General features: G+C 40.9%; 1 protein-coding gene across 1 annotated transcript in view; it reads right to left on the reverse strand.

Moving 5' to 3' along the window:
• The window catches only part of LOC117448686 (voltage-dependent calcium channel subunit alpha-2/delta-1), a 100,909-nt gene that overhangs the window by 53,459 nt on the left and 20,089 nt on the right, over positions 1-27,361 (reverse strand). The window contains exons 4-10 of the mRNA XM_034086033.1: positions 20,978-21,037; positions 20,233-20,268; positions 19,238-19,367; positions 12,693-12,824; positions 11,692-11,761; positions 11,253-11,303; positions 10,937-11,036 (exon numbers count right to left, since the gene is read on the reverse strand). Coding sequence (XP_033941924.1) covers positions 10,937-11,036; positions 11,253-11,303; positions 11,692-11,761; positions 12,693-12,824; positions 19,238-19,367; positions 20,233-20,268; positions 20,978-21,037 — 579 coding nt within the window. The remainder of the gene's footprint in view (positions 1-10,936; positions 11,037-11,252; positions 11,304-11,691; positions 11,762-12,692; positions 12,825-19,237; positions 19,368-20,232; positions 20,269-20,977; positions 21,038-27,361) is intronic.

The raw sequence follows: 27,361 nt of genomic DNA on the forward strand, positions 1-27,361 counted from the left end.
AAATTGATGTGTGTGATCTGCAGATTGGTGGCCATTGAGAGTTTGTTTCTGTAGTTTTACAACAACTTTACAGATTTTACATATTTGGGTGATTCTCACGAACTTGGTGTAACATGAGCCAAAACAGTTCGATGCAGATTTTGAAAATTATTTTTCTCATTAGTATCAACCAGGTTCTAAATGAACTAGTCGTAGTAAAAGAAAAGTTCTGTATATGTTTTAAAACACATTTTTAGAGAGTTTTAACGAGTCATTGACCAAATCAATTCATTACCGTAACAGATTTTCAATTGATGATAACTAAATATTTGACTAAATGTTTGGCATTTTATTTTGTAATGTATGCTGCTGTCAGTAGTCACATAGTGTAATAATTCAGGTAAATACTAAATATATAATAATATAATAATTGTAGTTATTAACTTCATTACCGTAACACAATTTTATGTTCCACACATTGACTTTTACTGTGGTGTAAATTGTACAATTGATTGAAAAAAGACAATTTTCAAATATGAACAGACATACCAAACATTTCCTGTACAAAATGAAAATGTGAAGGTTTTCCATATTCCTATCAAAATATTAACTTATTAAGGAAGTGTTATGGTAATGAAAAGAGCATGTCGGTAATGAAAAGCTTTTGTTATGGTAATGACCTTACATGGAGAAGAGATATACTATTGCTTTATAAATACTATCGCTTTACGTATATATGCACACACACACAATTTTGAATTGCACCGTTACTTTTATATACTGTCTCTTTACACACACAATAGACAATAGTAACGTAACGTTTGTTACATGATACATAATGTACCTGTATAAAATCACCGCTGCCGGCAGGGACACCGCTCCTTGCATGGTCCTTGGAAAATGCGGCAATGTTTTTCCACTGTAAACTTTTCCAGGGCTCTAGAAGTCAAACTGTTCACTGGGTGGTCCTTCAATGCAGATTCTAAGGACGTTGAGATGTTCTGCTTTTATTCTTGCCCTGCCCTTGGTCTTTATGCGATTTTGAACGCTGAATCCACGTCCGCACGGCACCGTGCTCATTGGAATGACCGAGATTTCAGCCAGGAGCTTTGTGGTTTCAGGTAGGAAGCCAGCATGTTGTGTAGCCATGATCTTCACCAACTCCTGGAAGGAATTTTTGCTGTAGTTTGCATGGACCAGCTCCTTAAAAGGTGACCACTCTGCGCTGCAGGTGTCCGTGTCAACGATAGGTTGCCGTCCCGCTGGGCACAAGTGATCCAGGATGGTCTGCAGCTCATCGCGTCCAAATTGCGCACGTTCAGTGTTGTTCCGTGGCAGACACCATGGGTCAAATATGCGAAACGCAGAAAAGAGGCCGATGTCGGGGAAACGATCTTCAATATTCTGGATGAGGGTGTCGAGGAAGCGCTGCCTTACACCATCCACGGCCTGCCGCATCGCCCTGGTGGCCTTTATATTTTCTCCCTTAAAATACATCTCACCGTTTTTCTCCGCAATGTTGGCCAGGAATTCTTGGAATTTTGGGCCGCCTTCATCTCCAATCTGCATGGCTCACAACGCATTGATCGTTGAGGTTACAGCAGGCTGAACATTTGCGAAGGAAAGGGACTTTAGCTGGAATGCCTTGCTCAGGCACGCTATGGTCCCCAATATGTCGCACAGCAGACTGTTGATGGCGATAAACTCATAGGTCAGCATTGCCTTTGCTAGTGTTTCGGCCATCGTGTCATGCATTAATTCAGCGTCCTGCTGAAACACCTCCGCTACAGCGTGCATTGTTCTGTGTAGAGCAACATTGGCCTCGCCGAAGCTCAGCCAGCGGACGGCATGGATTGACTTGAGCTTCACGTCATCAGTGTCCAGGATGACATGCATTTCTTTAAGCCGTGCTTGCCGAGAGCTGCTGTTGGAGAAGTATCCATAGATGCTGCCCACCGTCCTCTGGTAGCGCTGGAGGGATGGTATCGCCACAGCAGCCTGCTGGGCACACAAGTTTAGCTTATGTGCAGCGCAGTGTGTGCCACCGATGGCTGGGTTTTCCCTTTTTAAAACGCGCCACGACCCCATTTTCTCTTCCAGTCATAACCGCTGCCCCATCAGTACGGACGCCAGTTACGTCGTTGAGGTCGATGTTGTAATTTTGCAACTACTCTTTAATGGTTTGCGTTACGGTAGCAGCGTCGCATGCAGTAATCTTTGTGTTGCACAAGTAGTGGGTTTCTAAGTCACCGTCATTTATTAGGTTAACATATGTGCAAAGAAGCTTTTCCACCGAAATGTCCGTGGACTCGTCAGTCATGAGCCCCTTGAATGTTGAGTTATTTAACTTTGCAATTAAATCCTCCTTCATCACATTACGGCGCACTGCATGTCCTGCACTATGTCCTTGTGAGGGCGTTCTCTGAAACGTGCAGTTCTGCCAAGGTTTCACATTCCTGCACAATGCACAGTTCATTCAAGCTTTTGTTTTTGTGTGTCAGCAACAGTTCTTTTGCCAGGTAATACACGTTCCTCTTGGCTGCAATTACCACCTTTGATCTGGCACAGACCATTCGATTAACGGCAACTTGAACGTTGTTTCTTCGTAAATGCTGTGCATCTAGCACTGCTTTGTGATCCACCCCTTTATGTGCATCTCTATAGTCTTCACCCTGAAGTTGGACGTCCCCGCGGTGAACACGTTGTGCTTTTTTTCCCTTACACATAGTGTGCAATACATTGTATGACTTTGTTTGTTATAGCACAACCACGGGAACTTCATTTTCCAGGTTCCGACAAACTTCCTTTTGTTGTGGCTGACCGGTTTCTCTTCGTGGCTTATGGGTGTAGAAGTGACATTGTCAGATGGCGTAGGCTCTGGATGGGGTGGGAAGCTAGATGACGACAACTCCGGCCCTGGGGCACCTGCACGGGCGGGGGATGCTGGCGGAGAATAGGATGGCGGCAACTCAGGCTCGGGCTGAGAGCCAACGGCAAGGCTCGCTAGCAGTACACTTTTTTCCGTCACAGGAACCGGCTTTGCTGGCGGCGAAAAAAATCCCACCAGCCTCCTTTGCCCCTCCAACAGAGGGATGTCATTTTCCTTTTTGTCATTTAAACCAGGGGTTCCCAAAGTGTGGGAAGGTGAGCCTCCCCTCAGAGAACATAATCACAGCCGCGCCCCCCCTCCCAATTATTATTGCTATTATTATTATTATTGTTGTTGTTGCTATAATGCAGGGGTATTCAATTGCATTTCAAAGAGAAAATGTAAGGTGAGAAAATGTCATAAAATGCTCTGTTTTCGCTACCTTCCTATTTTTTTATTGGCTGAGCGTCACCTCCTTAAAACATTAAACAATAGCTTTTGTAAACCTCTTTATCTTTATGTTTTAAACATGTTGAGGTTAAGGATGGCAGCTTCCTCATACGTTGCACTCGGAGAGAAATAGTTGAGACGGAGATGTCTTTAGCAGCAGGGAGGAGTAACGTTTCACCAATGTTGTGAGGTTTACCTGCCTTAGCTATCGGTATGATGCTTCGGTTGCCTTTGTATTCACAGTGCTAAATGTGTCAATGACATTTTTCTGTGACTGCAATTCCTTGAGCTTCCGGTCAAAAAACTCCTGTGGCTTGGTCACCAAACATGGGTGTTTCGTCTCAATATGACGCCGGAGTTTACATGCTCTCATAGCTAGCACCTCGTTGCAGATAACACACTGTGGCAGTGGAGTGTCATCAGGACCGGTCCATGAAAATCCTAGCTTCAAATAGTCATTGTTATACTTCCTACGTTTTCTGACAGATGCCATCTCCTCTCTCACTTTAGGTAACTTCACTAAAAATCTATCCATATTTTGCCGCTCGTATAAAGTTAGCTGAAGTTAACTAGCTAGATTTCACTGTTTCTCTTTATTTTGTTCTGGCGCCTGCGCCTCCCTTGAAGCTCTCTGGCGCCCCCCAGGGGAGGCGCGCCTCACACTTTGGGAACCCCTGATTTAAACGATAAAAATTGTCGATCTGCTCTCGGATAACTCTTTTTTTTTTGGGCCGCCTCGGCTCGAGTTGAGGGCGCTCCGAGCTGAAAAAGGGCATCCAATGATGGCAAGACGGCCCCCTGGCGGAAACACTGGCTCAGTCTCTCTCTCTCTCTCTGTCTCTCTCTCTCTTTCTCTGTCTCTCCCTCTTTCTGACTCACTCTCTCTCACACACAATGTGAAGATGTCCTGTTCTAACCTCTCTCTTTCCTTCCTTCTGTACTCTTCCAGCAGCTCTGGGTTGCTTTACATTTCTCTCTGTGCTTCACAGTGGCATTTCTATATGTACAAAAGTGGTGGGGCACAAAAAACTCAGATGTCTATATATAAGCTTCTGAGGCACTGGCACTGACTCTTCAGGTTTAAAAATATAATATTATTTTCAAAAGCTTTTTTTGTCTGATGCTTCAATTACTTTTAAACAGACAGTTCAACAGAAGGATACCCAAAAAAATGTAATTTTATCATTTAAATATTGAATTGTTCTCTCTTTAGTAAGATTCCATTTTCAATAAAATTGCAGTCTTACCTTGACTTGAAGATTAAGTCCATTTGCCTATCCCTCTGGACAAAAATCTCTTACTTTTTTGTAAAAATCCTCCTTATCTTCTTGTAGTTTCAAAAGTGTATCATAAATCTAATCTAATCAATAGATTTTTGATTCGAAAATGATAAAAGTAGGGTAGACATGTGGATATTATCCGGCTGAACAAAACGTACATTTATCTAACAGCTACGTTTCCCACAGATCTTATTTTGAGCTATTTTCTAAAATTCTATGGAGAAATCTCGTTGCTTTTTTGTGGAGGGAAGCCATGCGCAGCTTACTTCCTGGTTTTAGGACGCCTCACTGCAGCTCTCTCTCCTCCTCTTCACACACCACACTTTTCGCAGCACACGTACTTACAGCCAATCAGCTCTGAATTATGTGAGATGACGTATGGTGGGGATGGCAGCACTTTGCCCCTATGGTCATTATTTTTTGCCACACACATTAAATAGGAAAATACTCTGAGCATGCGCAGTGTAGTTTTTGCAGTCACCGTTCACTTAGACAGTCAGAGGGAGGGGCAGGATCAGGTTTTGTCCCACATGGCTCTAAACAGCTCAATAGGCACACACTGTAGACACTAATTAGAAGAACACATACTAAAACAGCAATGTACAGACGAATCAGATGATTAAACATGATCTTAAAATATATTTTATATATTTTTTAATTTATTTTTTGCATTTTGTTGTAATCATTATTTTTAATACTTTCTGCTGACACTAGGTGGGGCTGTGCCCCACCTGCCCCTAATGACCAGTCGCCACTGGTGCTTCACCACCCTCACCTTGGAAGCTGCCCTTTTCCTTTCCACCTTTTCTGAACTTAATTTCAAGAGGGATTCAGTATTCATTAAATAAATTAGATTCAAATAATATATATAAATTATGTCTTTATAGTTAAAGCTCACCATACATAGCTGCACACATTTATTTCATTACCGCAACAATTTTGTTCATTACCGTAACAGCCTCCTATATGACATGGTAATGAATGCAGAGCATTACGGTAATGAATGACCATAACACTAGCTAGCATAATAGTTAGCATAGCCATGATGCTACAAAAGAAATGTTTGCACTATCATTCTGGCTCTATAAAAGCTACTTTTCTATTGATTTTGGAATCAATAACTTTAAAAAAAAACATTATATAATACCCCATTACGGTAATGACAGTTAGTAGTGTACACCGGGGTGTCAGTAAATGGAATCTTTAACATATCTATAGCTTGACCTTGAAAGGACATCTTACCTTGTAGCCATCTTGCATCTTCTCTTCCATGCAATGCATCATGGGTAAAAACATTTTTTTATTTAAACTAACAGGAATTGTAATGGGGCCAAATAGGCAGTGCATCGGTAATGAACTTCACATGCTCCGGACACACATTAATCCAAAAATATTTTAATTCATAAATCTTAGACCCAAAATAATTATATTACCAGTAAGAGTGTACCATTTCAACAATTTTTTGTATTTATGTATGTATTAAATTGTGCAGATTTATTGTGATATTTTGGGGTTAAATGTAAAAAAATAAACTCTGGACGCATTACGGTAATGAATTTCTACATGGAAAAATGGTGGAAAAAATATGAATTACTACCTCAACTACAAAAATAGCAATAGTACCACATACAATACACAATGCAGTTTGATATAGAATTGATTATTTTGATTATTTTTGTAATTTTCCTCACAGACATGACCATTTGGCACTGGTTTTAAATATACAAAGGCCTCTAACTTCGTTGTGATGGCAGCATTTATTTGCTGTGTCCCCATTTCCCATGGTAATATGGCTAATGTGTTTATTTATTATTTGTGGGGCAATTTAAATTTGTGTTATTTATCTTTTTTTTTAAGATTGAAATGAAGCTCAGCGCAAGTTCTTTCAGGAAGACTGGGTGTATATACATTCACTCCGCAGCTGCATATCATCAGCTCATCACAGGCGTTCTCTTTAACCTATTACATTTCACCTCATTCTCCAGCAGCCAATCAACGTGCTGCAAACAAACTATAAAATTGTTCTCCTCTCCCCTGCAGTCAGCTGTGATTTCAGGTGTTCATGCACCTTATCATATGGCATGTGTCAATACATGTTCAAACTAAATGAATTCTCTCCTGATTGAAACATCATGTGTTGAAATAAACAACTGCAGTTCAAAATAAAAAGTGAATTGCCAATATTTTTGTTGTGGAATCAATTAATTTCTTTCTTTAAAGGCAAAAACATGAAAAAGCTAAAAAAACAAACTATTGAATACAATATATTTGGTGCAACTTAATTTATTGTCAACTTAAAACGTGTGTTCACAATGATGGTAATTAAGTACATACAACTTAAAATTCCTTTTAAATCATACGGTAAAACAAGTTGGAACAACTTAATTTTTGGAGTAATCAACTTAAAAATTTGTTTTAATTAAGTACAGTGGGGCAAAAAAGTATTTAGTCAGCCACCAATTGTGCAAGTTCTCCTACTTAAAATGATGAGAGAGGCCTGTAATTTTCATCCTAGGTATACCTCAACTATGAGAGACAAGATGAGAAAAAAAAAATCCAGAAAATCACATTGTCTGATTTTTAAAGAATTTATTTGCAAATTATGGTGGAAAATAAGTATTTGGTCAATAACAAAAGTTAATCTCAATACTTTGTTATATACCCTTTGTTGGCAATGGCAGAGGTCAAACGTTTTCTGTAAGTCTTCACAAGGTTTTCACACACTGTTGCTGGTATTTTGGCCCATTCCTCAATGCAGATCTCCTCTAGAGCAGTGATGTTTTGGGGTTGTCGCTGGGCAACACAGACTTTCAACTCCCTCCAAAGATTTTCTATGGGGTTGAGATCTGGAGACTGGCTAGGCCACTCCAGGACCTTGAAATGCTTCTTACGAAGCCACTCCTTTGTTGCCCGGGTGGTGTGTTTGGGATCATTGTCATGCTGAAAGACCCAGCCACGTTTCATCTTCAATGCCCTTGCTGATGGAAGGAGGTTGTCACTCAAAATCTCACGATACATGGCCCCATTCATTCTTTCCTTTACACGGATCAGTCGTCCTGGTCCCTTTGCAGAAAAACAGCCCCAAAGCATGATGTTTCCACCCCCATGTTTCACAATAGGTATGGTGTTCTTTGGATGCAACTCAGCATTCTTTCTCCTCCAAACACGTCAAGTTGAGTTTTTACCAACAATTTCTATTTTGGTTTCATCTGACCATATGACATTCTCCCAATCCTCTTCTGGATCATCTAAATGCTCTCTAGCAAACTTCAGACGGGCCTGGACATGTACTGGCTTAAGCAGGGGACACGTCTGGCACTGCAGGATTTGAGTCCCTGGCGGCGTAGTGTGTTGGTAGCCTTTGTTACTTTGGTCCCAGCTCTCTGCAGGTCATTGACTATGTCCCCCGTGTGGTTCTGGGATTTTTGCTCACCGTTCTTGTGATCATTTTGACCCCACGGGGTGAGATCTTGCGTGGAGCCCCAGATCGAGGGAGATTATCAGTGGTCTTGTATGTCTTCCATTTTCTAATAATTGCTCCCACAGTTGATTTCTTCACACCAAGCTGCTTACCTATTGCAGATTCAGTCTTCCCAGCCTGGTGCAGGTCTACAATTTTGTTTCTGGTGTCCTTTGACAGCTCTTTGGTCTTGGCCATAGTGGAGTTTGTAGGTGACCAAATACTTATTTTACCGAGGAATTTACCAATTAATTCATTAAAAATCCTACAATGTGATTTCCTGGATTCTTTTCCCCCATTCTGTCTCTCATAGTTGAAGTGTACCTAGGATGAAAATGACAGGCCTCTCTCATCTTTTTAAGTGGGAGAACTTGCACAATTGGTGGCTGACTAAATACTTTTTTGCCCCACTGTACATACAACTTAAAATTCCTTTTAAATCATGTGGTAAAACTAGTCGGAACAACTTAATCTTTTGAGTAATCAACTTCAAAACTTGTGTTTATGCTACCAATTATTAGGTAAGTGGTAATTAAAAACACCTCTGATTGTAGAGGAAAAGCCTTCTCCCCTAACTCAAATAACTTTGCTGCTTTAAGACAATTTCATTAGAAGTTGTCTTAACTCAATAAAGATCGATGCAAACTGTTGCGTTGATTTTCTTTGTTGAGCCAAGGCATTTGTTTTTAGAGTGTGGAAGCAACAGCAAGAGCTGGACGCAGACCTACAGCCTGTACTGCAGTGGGTCGAGGCGCAGCGGCGGCCACCGTGGGAGGAAGTGGCAGTGTTCTCCAAAGCAACCAAGGGGCTGTGGTCTCAGTGTGAGGCTCTGCGTCTGTGTCAGGGCGTACTACAGCGTGCATGGAAGGAGCCAACAACAGGGGAGAAGAGATGGCAAGTGGTGGTAGCGAGGGGTCTGCAAGAGGCTGTACTCAAGGCCATGCATGGAATGGCAGGCTCTGGTCACTTTGGCGTCACTAAGACTCTTCGCCGCCTTCACCAGGGCTGCTACTGGGCGCAGTGCCGGAGGGATGTCGTAGACTTCTGTCGCCGCTGTGACCCTTGTATGGCTCGTAAGGGCCCCCCTGGTCGTTCCCATGCTCCTCTGCAACAGTTTCCCGTTGTCTACAGGGTGCAGTGGTCTCCCAAGTGGAGAAAAGTTGTGCTCCACAGAGACAGGTTGGCCCCGTACAGAGGAGTCACTTCTCCACATGCCCAAGGGACAACGGGGTCCACAGCCTCCCCCTCGACACCCTCACCCGGGCCCCCGGCGAGCCAAGCAGCAGCCCCCCGTCAGTGACTGAGTTCCCCCCCACTTTCTTTCCCTTTGCCCTGCCTGAACCAGAACTGGCACCCCCTGTCCCCAGCCCCCCTGCAGAGAAGGCAGACACGACCGCCGAGTCGGTTCAGAGACTTTGTGTGGTAGTTTAGGTTAGTAGTGACTAGTGAGACCCCTCGGTTCCTGTAGAGGGCAAGAATGTGCCCTGGTCTCACTGGAAGGGATGGTAGTCCACCCAGTCCTTCCTAGTTCAACTAACAATGTTTAGTTATAGTTTTTTTGTGCTAGGTTTTATTTGTTCCTCGTGGGCGAGGAACTTTGTAGTAGGGGGGTAGTTTAGCGACCCTGTATAGTGTGCCGAGTGTGTCACTCAAGCATACCCCGTCTCTCTGCCAATCAAAGAGCTGCACAGTGATGCTGGTCGGGGTGCGGGCCTGTGGTTGGGGGAGCAGAGGGGGGAGGGCGGGGAAGTTGTGACGTTGACCCTGCTTTTATGTGTGGGAGTTGGGGAGTAGAGTGTGTGAGGATAAACCTACAACCTATACATGTAACCTGTGTCCGTGTGTGAACAAAGGAGTTAATGAACCCTCCATAACTTGAAGCCTGTTTCCGACTCCCTGTGTCGAATGTTACAGTATTTGCAAAGTGTGAAGAGGAGGCAACTTTAGAATAGGGAACATGTTCAGGTCAATTAGAGTCAAACTACTAGCTTATTGGTTATGAACAAGACTTCACTTTAAAATAGGGAACATATTCTTAGATATAAATACCTAATTTTGAGTTATTTAGACACAATTAACACTTATAGTTTCATGTCTTGTTACATAAGAAGAGATCATATTTGTTAAGTGTTATTATGGGAGAATAACTATTCTTGTGGTAGGCTGCTACTACTGCCTTATTAGGCTCAAATTGAGCAGAGCATATTAAGACCAAAACTCATGTACAACAACTTCCTTACTTGCAATAAATAAGCACTGTGGTTAGGGGTGTGGTTAGGGCGCCGGCTGCTGGAGTGAAGGGAGTGGCTCGGCCGGTGGCCAGACAGCTGATCGGAATCAGGTAATCAGTGACTGAATAAAAGCATGTCGTAACCTGGTTCTGGTCTGTCTTGCAGTAGGCGGGATCCTGGAAGGTCGCCAAAGGACCTGTGAAGGTTCCCACACAGGCAACGTTTTGAGACCTGTGTATACTTTGTTTTGGTGCTAATAAACGCCTGTGATCAACCTTGCTCTTTCCGTCCCTCTTTGAACCCTGTGTGAGCGGAGAGGCTCACAAGCACTAATTAGAGGGTTATTGAGGAAAAACTCTCAACTAATGGCTTATTACTTGTAGAATATGGTCATGTAGAATAAGGCATTAATAAGTGTTTTATAATGAATAATAAAGAGCCAATATACTGCTAATATGCATGCTAATTAACAAGTAGTTTATGGTTAATTTGTGTACCTTAATATAAAATTGTACCTATTCTTTTAAATGTACATAAGCCCATTCAAGTGCTACATTCTGAATCCGTTTGTTACCCTGCCCCTTTTCTCAGCGTGCATCATGCTCCCCTCCTCTCCGACAAACAGACCACCCAACACTCAGCAAGTGATGGGTTTAATAATACTCACATAAACTACATTGACGTAGTCGTCATCAGACAGGGTCTCTAGCATCTCACTGACGGAGGTCCTGATCAGTTTGAGAGTCAAGCCAGACACACTCCCGCTCCTGTAACAACAACACAGGATATCTAGCAGCTTCTCACTGCAATCTGTCTGCTCAGTTCTTGTAAGATGAGAATTGACTCAATATAATTAGAAATGCTTCTGTCTTGGGAAATGCATAACATTATATTAGAAATCGAAGAAGGCATGTGTTACAATCAGGGGAAATCTTGACTGATGTGAGAAGGTTATGGATCAATTAGGTTTGAAAGTAACTCACGCATCCACAAGGATTAGCATATCTTTGGGGGAGGCAGCTCCTTGAATGTACCTAGATGAACATGAATGAATGAAAGACAAGCTGGTCTGAGACACACACACTCTGAGCAGTTTAAGGTTACACTTAATCACAAAAATCTCTCAACCCAATTATAATTATTTTAAACCAAATTGTACATTTATGATTTGAATGAAACAACATAATTTGGTCAAAAAAGTACACAATATGACTTTGATATGTCACAATGCAATTGCACTGTATGTTAATAATAATTCAATAATACTTTCTCAGACCTAGCCCAAAAACTTAAAGGCACATATATTTAAAGAACAACCAATCAATTAACTACAATAAAGTAACTATCATGTATAACCCTAAACCCATAAGACTATACATATTAGGCTTGAATTGGCACCGACAATAAATAGATGTTTCTTACCATGGTCTCCTGCGGACGTCATACAGGTCAATCTTACTGGGGGTCTTGCGGGCATCCATCCAGGGAGAGGCTTTGAGAGGACATAATGTATTTGTTGATTAAAACTTTTCATTATTAAAGGGAATAAAACACAAATTCCAATTTCTGACACTGACTGAAATGTTGATCTTCAAATATCTGGCAGTATGCAGTGTTATATTAAGTCTAGCCGTATCTAATCACTGGCAATCAATTTTGGAAGATATAAAAAAGGTTAGAATTCTGCCAAAGGAAAAGTTTGCTTGTTGGCTGGACTCATGCATTTTAAACACTTCACATCTACATGTTTTCACGAAGAGAGAAACAGCAAGGAAATGAAACAACATTTGTATCTGATAAGTGAAGCTCAAGTCACTGCTATAAGTGAAGAGCACCAAACAACAAGTAAGCGCTTGTCTGAATGCCTGTTGTATCATGCATGCTAAAAGGTAAGAACAGGAACAAACAGGAACAAAGAGGAATTAATTCAGGGCCAATGAAAATGCATGAATATTAGACATAAACTTTTCCCATAAAGCTATATAGTGTCCATGATGACAGGGAATCTCATGAATAGAAATAGCTTGGCAAAGAAAAAACTCACGATAGCGTGCAGCACTAGACTAATGCAGTTTAAGATAGTTTGACATTATGTATAGAACCACATACAAAATCAATGCCAGTAGTGCAATAGAGATAATTTATTGAGCTTATTTGCTCAGTGATGTGTGAACAAGGCCACTTTTATACATATTCCCTTGCTGTTTGTTGTTATGATTAACAACCAGATGCTGCACGTGAGGTCAAGCTAATTATTATGGCTCATAAGTGCACCTCTGATTTGGTATGGTAGGAAACTCAAACAGCTTCAGTATCATTTAAACACATACACAAACAATTAAGGAGGCCAAATAACCGATCATGTTTCTTCTCTCTGCTAAATGTCAAAGAAAGATTGTTTTTTTGCCTTTTTTGCTTTTTACCTGGGTAGTAGCGAGCCAGGCCAGTAGCGCTGCCGTACACCTGCCAGAGGAGGGTCGGGTCATCCTCTCGGTTTTTTCTGAACACGTCCTCCAATGCGTCCGACCAGTTCAGCTCATTCAGCACGATGGTGGCTGGAAAATCCACACACAAACACACACTTTTCAATACACAAGATAAACAGGAAACACTTGTGAAGATTGTGAAGAAGATTGTGTTCATAAAAACTGGAGCTACAGTTTACACCCTTGGCAATTTTTTAACTGTGAAATACTCTTATAATACTCTCAGAATGATCACTGCATTACACCATACATGTTGAGCAATAACCCGTTTTTGAGCATTAATATAATTATTAGTAATAAGTCACTGCCGTACATTTTTACAGTTATTGTTGTTATCTATTGCGGTGCAATGTACACATTTTGACTTTAACTCCTCTATGGTTTTGTGTTCAATTTTGTATCCAATTTCACCCTCAGGATAAATAAGTTAATATAAAACTAATCTGATTCTGATTCATGCCTGGATGTGTATTCCACAATAACGATCGAAGGACAGAGCATGGCTGAAGAGAAGGACATTGTTGACTGTCCGAGGCACGTGGACATCGCGGATCAACACATTCATTGAGATTCAGCCGCACAGTGCCCACCCACTCACCCAGCGGGACGCATGATCAAATATTAGGACAGCACACCCAGCCTGCACCAGTATTTAGCAACAGATACTGAGGAGTGGTTTTCTGGCGTTGCGATGATTTAAAAAAAATCTTATTTAACATGCCTATGTGTGGTTGTATGTGTGCATGTGTGTGATTGATGGTGTGTGCTGTGAGAGGCAACAGGCATTATGGATGTAATGACACAGCAGCCAGACAGCTCAGAGCCACATAACAGCCACTATGATGGATGGAGACACAGCACATGCTGCCCCAACTCCATCTTTGCTCTGTCTGTCTATATACAGCTATCTTTTCCCTCTTTTCATTTCTTCCATTCTCTTTCTTTATATTAATGTAGCACTGTATAGAAGCTTTGAAATGTGTCTCTGTACATCCATATGTGAATGCCTCTGTGTATGTAAAAGCGTGTGAGATAGATTGGTATCCTGTATTGGGTGTGACGTGGCTCATTGATGTGCAAACACTGTTCATTAGCATGCATCTCTCAAGAGGGGAGAGTTAATGAAGCCTCAGTTGCCAGGAGTGCATGTTTTTTTATTATAGAAAGAGAGAGAGAGAAAGAAAGAAAGAGAGAGAGCATGTTGTGTGTGTGATCAGTAATGTATTTCCCTCATTAAGGGTATCCTTTTAAAGGAAAAAGAAGGAGAAAATAACATCCCTTCTAGATGATGAGAAAATTACTAACTGTATGTGTGAATTTTGAGTGAAGACTGATGAAGACAGACAGGTAGGTGCAAGGCAATCGTCACAAAGACCTATTCAAAGCTGTTAAGCTAAATTGTTGGGTGGTCAGATACACATGTATACATACACAAACAGAGTCAAAAAGGCTAACCCAGTGGTCGTATGTTGCTTTTTAGTGTTTCCAGTGGTTTTGAGTAATAATAAAAATAATAAAGCTTTATTTATATAGAACTTTTCATACAACAGAGTAGTCCTGAGTCAGTCGTAATATTTATTAAGCTAAATTCCTGCTGCTTTAAAAAGGGATAGAATATCCTCTCGTCGCCCATATTGCCTCTGACACTAATGAATTCCCTGGCTGCACTCGGCATGGCTTTGATGCCACACTGAATCTACACCCTATGATGAATTAATCTCTGTGGGATATAAAGGCTGCAATATAATTCACTTACATACCATGGATTAGTTTATAATGAACAATAAAGGACTACATTATGTTTCACTGCTTTAGATAAGGAAGTCAATCCCCATATTCTCACTTAATGTAATGTGCTAAAAGGATAGAAAAGAATGCTAAATCCACTAACTCATTATGATATACTGTAGGGATGTGTTTCATCCTGTTGTGACAGTGATCTACACAGCTCCTAAAAGATTATCAAAATGTCCTAAAGGTTCAAAGCAATAGTTAGGCTTCTTCAAAAGATACTTGTATTGATTTTCTGTTGATAATTTGATGAAAAGCAAGATTATTTACCATGACATCACCAGTTGGTTTTAGACTACTGTTTTTAAGCCTTACATTTTGCATTTTTGCTGCTGCCATCTTAGTATTTGGAACTAGAAGTCACAAGTTAACTTAATAATTGTATGCAACCAATATATAACTTTTAACTTTTATGAACTGAATACACATTGTGAAAGTGTTAAAATTGGAACGCTAAAGGAAAAGATCAAGACCAGACAACGCAACCTGTCAACCATAAGGAAGCCATGGCCTAAAACATACCCTGCTTTATCCTCTAAATTCAATCCAGATTGGAACATAATTTACAAAATTAAAATCACGTTTTATTGAAGATGTGGAACTAGCACATTTATATACAAAGAATTGCAGGTTTAATGCTCTTCAGTATTTGCTTGACTCTAAAAGACATGGACAGTTTGCCTGGACCAAATGTAACAAAACCACCTGATTTAACTTAATAAATTCACAATCAAAATGTTCTTCTTTATCTAACGCCTACAAACAATGAAGAGGTGAGCTAAGTGCCATGAGAAAGACCACAATGGACAACCAAAGAGGGGTGGAGAATGGCAGGGTGATGCTCCGGGCAGGGCACACGTAGAAGGCAAGCCTTGGCCAGAGACTGAAGGTGTACCACTAAATAACGGGGAATGCTCTTCCTGAATAACATAATATATTGGCTTGAATAAACTTATACTATATGTTGTCTGTTAATTTATGGCAAACTGGGGTCGTCCTTTATTACAGGAGTAAACATGAATGTCATTATTCATTAAATACTCTTATTATTTGTCAATCTCATTATGTCTGTCTCACTTTCTCTGTTGTGACTCTGAGTGTTGCTGTCTTTCTTTTTGGTTGGTTTATTCTGTTAGTCTCGGAAGATAGTGTTTTTTTACCTAGCCTTGGGGTGACAAATTGCATGAATATATGTTCAGCTTCTGTTTCCAAAATCAATACACTGAATTCAACCATTTTCTTTTTTTCTTTGCCACACATATGCCCATGTCCTTAACAGGCCAACAGATGTGACCTTTCTGTCATCTGAACATCTGCTTCTTATTGTACACTCGTTTCACACACGTGACATGCTGATGCCTATAGAAGATGATTTCATAAACTTGCCTCCCACTTTATCCGGAAAATTCAAATTTCTCCAGCTGAGTAAAGGCTATTCCTGGAACATTTATAGGGTGAAGATCAAATCTTTTTTTGTTCAGGCATAAAAATAAACACCTCATGTGTGCGAATATCTGACACAATATACGAGAGGTCACACTTGAAAAACACACATATGGTCTTGCTATAGGTCCAAGCAGCTATGTTTACTTATTACAGGCTACCAATAAACACAACCCTTAACTAAAAAAGCAGTGTGAGGAGTCATGGCACCAAACCCAGATTATGGCCAGAGAGGTATCCCTGGGAACAAATCACAAAGTCAGAAGCAATTTCAACGGCATGCTAATAAATAAGGCTTGCATTTTACAGATAAAATACAAAGACAAAAGTGTGTGCCCATCTCATGCCTCATTGCTGACCCTGTGTTTGGGGTTAAGAGAGGACAGGCAAAGTGGTTAACCCTGGGGCCAGACGGTTCCCCAGCACGCTGAGGGGCATGCTGAGGAAGTCACTCTATTCTGCTGTCCCTCCAAGTCACTGCTGACGCACAATATCCCACTGTACCAATTACTGAATATCTAAACATACCCACAAAGAAACTCAGTTTCATACAACCACATATACAAATACACAAGCACAAGCTAAGCAGGCTGGTGTTTGGAGGAAGTACTCAGTGATTGGACTGTTAAAGTAATCATGAACCATGTCTCCTGGTGAAGTATCCCTGAGCAAGGCACCGTGCACTTTACTGCTCATTGTAAAGGGCCATTAACACCAAGAAATTTAAAGACCACTATAAATAGATGATTTAAAGAAATTGTCCTACTCAAGCATGCCAGAGTCCAGACCCTATAATGACAGGCAGTGGCAGAGATATTATTGGGATCACTTTCAGAGCGGGTTTATTTACAATAAAAACACTGACAGCCAATCAAAATCCAATCAAATATGAAGGTGTACTGTATGTGTTCAAGACAGGAGGCTGCCATAAAGTGTAGTCTACTTATTGTAATATACTGCCTCTCTTTACACCACACTCCTTCCCCATGGCTATGCTGCACAGCAATAGCTATACTCTCAACTGTTTTGTTTGTCTTTTAATCATAACCTTATTTTAATGTCTTTCTTTACGCAATGTACAGCAGTAACAGGTCATCAACATCCTTTTTGGGGCCCCAACACAGCTGGAGTGCGCAGCGTGGGCTCGGCGCCAGTGGATGCTCACATTGTTATATTTATAGTTATGGTTTTAGTTATTGTTCTTAGTGTGGATCGCTCTTAAGTCCCACTTGATAAAAAAAGAAAGCAGTTCAATTATAATATGCCTATAATTCAGGCAACAGTTAAGATATTCAAAAGAACATCCTTAAGTCATTAACATTCAACTTGAGCTGTAATGTCACAGGCACTCTCGAGAATCAAATTATTCTGAACCACTCAAGGTAAATGTCACCACATGATGATGAAATTACCAGAAATGTCTCTTTTTTAACACAGTAAATTAAATGGATGCACGTAAGTTTTGTAATAACCTTAATTTGTTTTCAAAAATACATTAACTAAAATGCCATACAAGTCCAGAACTACTGACAACCTGATGCATTCAAAGGGCCATCAAGCAGGTTCTGTACAACATCAGGAGGATACGTCCCCAGCTGACCCAGAAAACCACGCAGGTTCTGGTCCAGGCTCTCGTCACTTCACGCCTAGACTACTGCAACTCCCTCCTGGCTGGTCTACCTGCATGTGCCATCCGACCTCTGCAGCTCATCCAGAATGCAGCGGCTCGTCTGGTCTTCAACCTTCCTAAATTCTCCCACACCACGCTGCTCCTCCGCACCCTCCACTGGCTTCCGGTAACTGCTAGAATCCACTTCAAGACACTGGTACTTGCATACCATGCTGCGAATGGATCTGGCCCTTCCTACATCCAGGATATGGTTAAACTGTACACCCCAGCGCGTGCACTACGCTCTGCATCAGCCAAACGACTCGCTGCACCCTCGCTGCGAGGGGGACCCAAGTTCCCATCAGCAAAAACATGTGGGTTTGCTATCCTGGCTCCTAAATGGTGGAATGAGCTCCCCATTGAAATCAGGACAGCAGAAAGCCTGCACATCTTCCGGCGCAGACTGAAAACTTATCTCTTTCGACTCCACTTCGAGCGATAGAATTACTAACAAATAACTGCTAACAGAGCACTTATATACTAATAAAGGACTGGCTTATCTAAAGCCAGTTGAGTAGCACTTGAAATGCTTGGCTCTATGAAACCTGATGTACTTATATGATTCTGTTTTCTTCAAGGTTGTGTCTTCCTGGTCGAATGTACTTATTGTAAGTCGCTTTGGATAAAAGCGTCAGCTAAATGCAATGTAATGTAATGTTCTGGCACTACAGTGAAATGGTCCTCTCTTGGTTGTAAAATGCTTATCTTGCACATATGCTATTATTATTCAGTGTAGGTAAAATAATTATGATTAAAACATCAGACGTGATGTTTTGCCCAGAACTTTTAAATGGCAAGTTGATAGCTGTTTTCCAATGTTCCTACGACATATAAATGCAACACACACTTTTAACAAAAGTAAAATATAATATGTATTGGATTATTTCTTGGTATATAATACTCCCTTCCACAAAATCTTATGGAAATCGAGCCAGTACAGTATCAAATCATGCACATACAAGTGGACAAGCAGACAAACTGAGCCGAAAACATAAGCACCTTGTCAATACAGTATTGTATTAAAATGTATGAATAGTTCACCTTTAGTGGGACCACTGGCTTGAATTTAAATCAATCCAACTTTTACGTACACTTATTACTTACTTAAATAATTAATTTAAGCCTCAGGACATATTAAAAGAAGGAATCAAAAGACTCATTATCAAAAGCTTGATGGGTTTGCTCAGGACAAAGGCCAAAAAACATCAATTCATTTCATTTCGAGGACCCTCCATTAATTTACTTCCCAAGGACACACAGCTTATAGCTAAGAGAAAATGGGGCTCAGGAGAAGATGCTATTATGCTGTATCGCTTTTTTTTTTTTAAATCATTATTTGACCATGGCATTATTTGACCATGGGCAAAATTGCTAGAGGAGCAATCTGTAAACAACATTTCATAATGGGCTGGTGTGTCACTTGTATCCATGGTTACCACTTGGTTTTGTGTGTGTGTGTGTGTGTGTGTGTGTGTGTGTGTGTGTGTGTGTGTGTGTGTGTGTGTGTGTGTGTGTGTGTGTGTGTGTGTGTGTGTGTGTGTGTGTGTGTGTGTGTGTGTGTGTGTGTGTGTGTACTCACAGCCATCATAAATGTCAGTGGGGATGTGGACAGCCGTGTGGTTGTAATCAGTCAAACGTTTAAATGACAGGTCCTCTTTAAAGTCTGGTTGAATCCTGAATTTCCTTCCCTCAGTCTCATTTACATCCAGCTGAGGGGAAAAAGGAGAATCGAGATGCAGACAGTAATGCTTTTTGTGTGTTGAAGATATCATTCAAAGCCTTTATTTTGTTTGCTTCATTGCATGCATGACACAGTTTGCGGGTTTATTTAAAAGCACATGACTGATTCTACATCCTGCTGTCTGAGGAGATAATGTCATCGCTGCACTTTTCACACCCTCCCAGCTCGTTTAAGAAAATACTGTGTATGTAGCATCATCGTATTCTTGATGATATCTTGCTATTTCGCCTTCTTATCATCTTTACTTTGGAGCAGTAGCAAGAGACAGCCAGATTGCCGATGCCCCTTGTGGAGATTTATAACTCATAGTGTGCATTCACCAATTTACATCAATGAGTGCAGTACAGACGGGGAGATATATGAAGAAAAGCATGATGAGATATGGAGGAAGGAATGCAGAGTAGAGAGGGAATGAGATGGTGAGGTGGAGAGGGAGAGAAAAAATGCAAGAGGGGGGAGGGAGAGAGAGTGAACCGTTGCTTCCTAATAAAGCAACAGTGTAGCCAGCTCATACATCTCATCTGTCAATTAGAGGAGAAACATGGCAGAAAACCTCTTCACCTGAGAGAGGGTGGGAGGAGGGATGAGGGAGAGAAAGCTACACAGGAAGAAAAGCCTGGAGAAGAGGCAAGGATAAAGGAATAACATATGAAAGTGGTGAACAGGGAAAGGAAACAGAGGAGAGGAGTGAAGATGAGTTGAAAGGGAGGACAAGAGACAGACGGAGCTATGTAGTAAAACCATATTACCGGCCTGTGTCTGAGTGTGACCTGTGTGTTTGCAGGGGCTAAAATGGAAGAGGAGAGCAAAAAGGCGGAAGGAAGCACACTCACATTGTCCTTTGCGTTGTAGTAGGAGATTTCATCGCCCTGTAAACAAGTCACACGGAAGCCCAAATATCACTTTGTGGCTGCTTTAGGGTGTTGCACAAAGAAGGGCAACATTTATGCATCATGAAGTGCTTAATACATTTCTAAACAGCTCTTTATTTTGTTGGCAGTCAACTCCATTAGTGAATTCTCCAGCTTTATGTTAATGAAGACACTAGTCTGTGCCTCCGATCAAATGAATACTGCATGAGTTAAGCTGAGTGTGCAAAGTATCCTCTTTTTACTTCTGTGTCTGTGTGCCCACAGCCATTTGCGATGCTCCATGGAAACATTTTCCTTGCAACTGAGAAAGCAATATGGTAATTCACAGCTCAGACACATCTTTAACTGTCTGTGTGACAAGTCATTTTCCTGACCACCGCTTTCCTCTGCGTTGTGTTTGTGTGCCACTGTGATTCTTAGAAAGTACAGTATCTGCCACACAGTGTATAAAATGCAATAAACACATTTAGTAATGACGCTGTAATAACTGCTAATGACACGGACATAAACAGATTGAATCTATTATGACAAAAAATGTATGGCCAGTAAATCCGGATTTAGTGATTGGCAGTTACTGTTTTTGTGTTCATGTCTCTCCCTTTGTTTTACAAACATACAGTTCATAATGCACACGCATAAAACAAATACATAAGTAAAACATTTGCCAATGTAGGTGTGTGTCTGTATTTTCATGTCCCTCCGTTACCTCAAATTCGTCCTTCCAGTCATGCTCCATCTGGAAGTTCTCAGCAGCTGTGGCCAGTTTCTGGGGAGTGAAATATGACAGGGATTTAGATTGGACATCGCACAAGGCACGCATCCTGCACGGCATCAGTCTAATTATAGAAGACCTGAGCAAAGAAGAGTATGTAAAAAAGCACGAAAGAGAACATTCAGGAGACAGAGAAGTAATTAGAATCTAAAACCACATGGCTATCAGGGTCTTACAGCACTATTTGCTAAAGGCCACACCACAGTATTGTACAAGCAGAATGAAAAGGTTGTAATGTAAGAGAGTAGTGTTTTTGTGTGTGAAAATGAGAGCAAAAGAAAAAGGAAGAGAAAGTAGAAACAGTAGATTAGTGAATAAAGTCAAATGCTAATAGATTACCAACTGAGAGGCTGTCAATCACAATGGATAAAATAACAGGGGGATATAAATATAATCAACCTGACAAATGCTCTACACGTATCTCTAACATGCACACACTCAAATTAAGAGTAGTTCCTCATTGAAAATGCATTTCAAAAAGATCTTTCAAAAATGTCACTACTAATGCACAGTGCACTGAAATGCACTGCAAATACACCCTTTCGACATGTTCATTTTAGATATACGCTTAATACACGCAAATGCTTCACTTGATAAAATGCCATAAAAAAAAATTCAGATAGGCAGTACCTGTAAGGAACCATGTCAAGCCATAACCTCAACAGTATTGATTAGTTAGCCCTATCCATACTTGAACAAGTCCGACTAGATTCCTTTCACTCATAGTGGTCACTGCAGAGACAGCTATTCAAAGCCATTTTCTTGTACAGTACGTGAATGGGTTCTGATTGTATAGTTACTAGGGGTGTAACGGTTCACAGAAGTCACGGTTCGGTTCGTACCTCGGTTTGGGGGTCACGGTTCGGTACAACAAGAAAAAGCAAAAAAAAGTCCCAAATGCATAATTCCAGGTTTGTTCTAATTTATTTTTGAACAGTAGTGCAAGTTTCAGTTTTAAAAATAAGGAACTCTGACATTTTGAATAATTAACTGTATTAAACAGTTAAAAACAAACCATAAAGACTCAGATGGCCATATTATCTTAATAACATAATGGCTGATGTCAAACAAAAAGGTTTCATCAAGCTGTAAAACTAAAAAGAATGTCTTGAAAAGATTACATCATAAATAATAAGCCAAAAGCTTCCGTTATTTATTTTGGTCTCACTGCTTTCATGTCTATTGGCTTCTTAAAAACCGCGGGGAGAAGCTGTTGAACTGCTGTTGTCTTTTTCCGGGCTCCGGTGATTGGCAAATCTGGGTGATGCCTTCTGATGTGATTTAGCATGTTTGGCGTGTGTTACCATTAGCATACCGCACCGCTGTCTAACAACGCCGACACACCGTCCTCGTCCGATCCACCACTCGCACACTTTATCGTTGTTGTAGTCCACAGGGAACCCGAAATGTTCCCACACAGCTGATTTAAAAGAAGCAGGTGGGTTCTAGCTAGTGATGTTACGTATTGCGCCGAGGCTTCGGAGCGTGTGTCGAGTAATCCCCGAAGCTTTTTGTGAAGCATGTACCGAGGCTTGTATCGTTTTGGGCCAGTGACGTCATCGATGACAAACGAAGCCTCGCTGCCTGTCGATACCACGTGACTGCTTCACGAAGCGATTCAGATCGGTTGAACCGCTGAACCACGAAGCTCATAATACCCATGGATGTATAATAAGAACCATATTACCCCTCCTGTACCCGGGACCGGTGACACGATGGAATCAAGAGAGCTCAGACCCTCACTCATATATAGGTCGGAACATGTCATAAGTATAAATAGATACAAGCATAAATAAATGTAGGAATAAAAACATCAATAAAAACATGAACAAATAAAAACATGAATAAATATGTTGCCGTGTTTTCAGGAAGATTCAGCGTGTGTGCTGCAGCTCAGCTGGAAAGCAGTTGACTCATGACGCAGGGTCCCTGGTTCAACGACTGAACAATACGTATTTTTGTTGTTTATAAAAGCTACAGCTAAATTAGATAATGTAGTTAATAAATGTATTCTTTGATATGGTTTAGCCTTTCTCACGCTACAACATGGTTACGTTTATGAATATTATTAAGGAATACAAATCCCTCTTTGCAATGTTTACCAGCCTGCTTAGGCTTTTCAATCACAATCATTAAACTGGAATAAATACAATATTGTTAACATGAAAATATGATTTAATGTTCGTTGTTTAGAGTTATTCTAAGGCTTTACTCAATGGGAACTCGGTACGAGATAGAGCACACTGTTGAGATGTCCAACCTGCCTGTTTTACACACTTTGACCAACAGGGGGGTTTGTGTTCAGATGAAGCCCATGATGAAGCCTCATGAGATGAACCCTTTTGCGAACCAATTGGCTAGAAAGCTTCAAAGCTTCATAAGGCTTCATCTCGCCATCACTAGTTCTAGCTCCTGTGTGTTATCTGAAATCGCCATACTAACTTTTCTTCTTCTTGTATTTTGTTCGTTTTGTTGTGTTTTGTTCTTGGTCTTCATTTGTTGTTAAAGGGCGGCTGGCAAACAGCTTTTAGGCGCAATATCGCCCCCTGGATTATATATAGTGTAGTGGATACTGCCCTGAATGACAGACTTTTTTCCCACTCGTAAAAAAAAGGCGTATTGGCCGTGTGACTGCATGTGCCGAACCGTGACGTCCGAACCGTGACGGTACGGGACGAATACGGATACCGTTACACCCCTAATAGTTACACATCATCCACCACAGTGGACACTAGTGTATCACCCTATACAATGACTATCCCTTGTAAGTGCAACACAGTTTTATCAAGGGCCACAGACGCTAGAAATGCTCAACAGCTCAGGAAAATATGTCAATCCGTCCATAGTCAGAGATCTTTGCCTAGTAAATATAACCAGGGAAGATTAAGTAACATCTAAGGAGTGTTGTAATTGTGAAAATGTGAAAAAGTATAGATTTTATGTTGGAGGCAATTCTGATGTATCACCGATCCACTAAATGGACATCATAGTGGATACATTTTAAATACAATTTACACTATTACTGCATCTTTGTTGATTTGGACATTATTATCTGCATTGACTTTTGTTGGCTGAAAATCACTTGATTGTTTGATTAGAATGTGAATTGCAGTATTGTAACAAAAACGATATGCTGTGCAAGATCAGGTCCAGAATGAGAGTAATTGTTAGGCTAGAACATTTTAATTTAATTGAAAAATAAATTACAATTAAAATGTATTTAGAATAAATAGAATATTATCTCACTCAAATAGGAAGTGTTTGCAGTGCTGAACATTAACCATAGAAAAACAAGGAGATTTGAAGGCAGACAGCAAGAAGAGAAACAAAACTGACACTACTGAGTGTGTATATTCACCCAGGCAAATCCACACAGGTCAAATGTTAGTCTGGCCCAGGTCTGCCCTCCTCAAACTGTACCGATAATGACAAGACTGTGGAGGGAAGCACTGCCCTTAAATAAACCCATCTGTCTGGCACACTGACTTACCTCACAAAAGCAGTGCAAGTGACCATAGTACCATGACATAATTGATGCAATTATAATTCATGACAGTTAAATGTATTTATGGATGAATTTCCATCCGATTCCTATCTGCCTGACTGTGCTTGCAGGGAAGTACAACAAACGTCATATTGGATCTGAAGCAGTAACTGGATGGATGCTGCTTTTAGTATATTTCACTGTGAGTATGGGTATGAATGTGTTTGTCTATGACCATGTGTCTGCTGTCGGCAATGATTCTATTCTTGATCAACAGCCCCATCCCTTTGGCCTCCAGTCCTGGGCTCTGTTCCAGACCTGCTTCCACCTCCTCTGCACTGGCTGTCAGCAGCTAGATATACACCCCATCAAGCCAGAAACACACACATACACACACACACACACACACACACACACACACACACACACACACACACACACACACACACACACACACACACACACACACACACACACACACACACACACACACACACACACACACACACACACACACACACACACACACACACACACACACACACACACACTTAAACAAAATAGTGACCATGAAGTTATTACACACCATTTCGTCATGTGCAAAAATAACAAGTTCCATAACTGTCTGCATCAAGTACTGAAACATATGTCTTAAATGTATATTTGTGTCCATCAAATTCCTGACGATGAGGCCTTCATTGACCAAACGTTAGAAGTGTTAAGACTATTTCATTGATTCCTTCTAGAGATCTGCGTCTGAATCAAACAGTTAACAGTTTGACGACGTTCATAACAAAAGCTTGGTTATTCTTCCATAAGTGTTTCATGAGAAAATAGAAGACAAGATCATATTTAAGACTGTAATAATGAGCGCACCTGAGGGAAAACAGTAGCTATGCTAAACGTGCTAAGTGCTGAAACTCTTTTTATGTCAATGTATCATCACAGTAATGTCACACTTGAAAAACAGATTGTTTTACCATGTTCAATATTCTAAATGCATAAAGATAGTCTCGTACCACTGCAAATGCATGAATAAACACACACATAAAGCAGTGCATAAACATATGGCTTATAACTCCTTGATTTTGTTAGTGATATGATCCAGAAGCTTAAGCAACAGCTGTTCAATACTCCATACATTAAGCGTAATGCTCTAGCAATTTGATTGACATTAGTGGAGAATATTGGACTACAGGATTTTGGGTCAATATATAGATATATTCTTCCTCACACACTTACTGTATGTGAACATGCAAATACGCACAGATACACACAGCTCCTAAGATAGCAGGCCGACAGGGTTGTTAAAAATTCATGACAGGGCTTTGACGAGGCTCCTCTCCCCTGTGGGAGATATGGGGGAGGGTGGGGAGGGTCGTGTGAGGAAATATACCTAATTACCCTTCTCTTTTTTCTCCCTTTTCCTCTTTATCCCTTTCTATCTCTCTCTTTGTCAAACATGTTACTTCCTAAAGAAAGTAGCACCAGAATCAAATACGCACTAAGCTTCAGAGCTTTGATTTGATGAGGCCGCTCCCTGAGTGACAGCTTTCTTCTCAAACTGGCATAACAGTTCATTACGGAGGCCTTGCATGTTGCCTCTCTGCCAATTGATCAGAAACCAGCATTAATCAGTCAAAACATCCAAATGTAACACTACAACGGTTTATTTAATGGAAGTGGAAAACACACTTGCCGTAGAGTGCTTGATCTTACCGCTCATAAGTATCTCTCTCTGCTATTGTAGCAGAAAGCTTACACATCTTCCGGCGCAGACTGAAAACTCATCTCTTTCGACTCCACTTCGAGCAATAAAATGACTAATAAAGCACTTATATACTAATAAAGGACTGGCTTATCTAAAGCCAGTTGAGTAGCACTTGAAATGTTTTGGCTCTATGAAACCTGATGTACTTATATGATTCTGTTTTCTTCAAGTTTGTATCTTCTTGGTCAAATTGTAAGTCGCTTTGGATTAAAGCGTCAGCTCAATTCAATGTAGTGTAATGTAAAGATATCCCAGCTCCACATCATAATTAGTCTACTCTGTCACCGGATGACCACTGGAGTCCCTATTCAGCCTTTATGGGAGGGGGGATGAATACGAAGAGACTGGGAATTGATTCTGTGGACGTGGGGAAGTGGAGTGGTTTTGGAATGAGGTGCTTCAGTGAGAAAAACGAGTAAAAGAGGAATTCATGATAATGAAATCTAATACTACGAGGCACAAAATGTCTATTCCTATCTGCAGGCAGCATTGCTGATACATGTTGGCTAGCTTTATCTTAGTCTTCGATAAACATGAGAACAGCCTAATGACAACCGCAACTGTTGGGCCTATATTCCAACTGACAATAAGGCCATATCTGTGTCATAATACTTCTAATATAATGCACCATCTATTGTTCATGCACATTGAATATTTGAGAACATTACACTGCAGCCATAAAGAGCACATAAACATTCAGAGCTGGCTTGAGTGTTGGATTGCATTGGACTATCCCCAGAGAGAGATATTCTGCCCTGCTCTCACCAGTCTTAGTTGTCATTCTGCCAGGGCAGCCCAGCAGCCCACCGTGCATTTAGTGAGAAAGCAGAGCACAGCTTAGAGGATAGACAGGGAAGATGAGACAGGCTCTGCTAAACCTCACAGAGCCTCCCAGACTCCCTGTGTGTGTGTGTGTGTGTGTGTGTGTGTGTGTGTGTGTGTGTGTGTGTGTGTGTGTGTGTGTGTGTGTGTGTGTGTGTGTGTGCGCGTGTGTGTGTGTGTGTGTGTGTGTGTGTGTGTGTGTGTGTGTGTGTGTGTGTGTGTGTGCGCGCGTGTGTGTGTG

This window comes from Pseudochaenichthys georgianus, chromosome 6 (assembly GCF_902827115.2).
Source record: "Pseudochaenichthys georgianus chromosome 6, fPseGeo1.2, whole genome shotgun sequence".
Lineage (NCBI taxonomy): Eukaryota > Metazoa > Chordata > Actinopteri > Perciformes > Channichthyidae > Pseudochaenichthys > Pseudochaenichthys georgianus.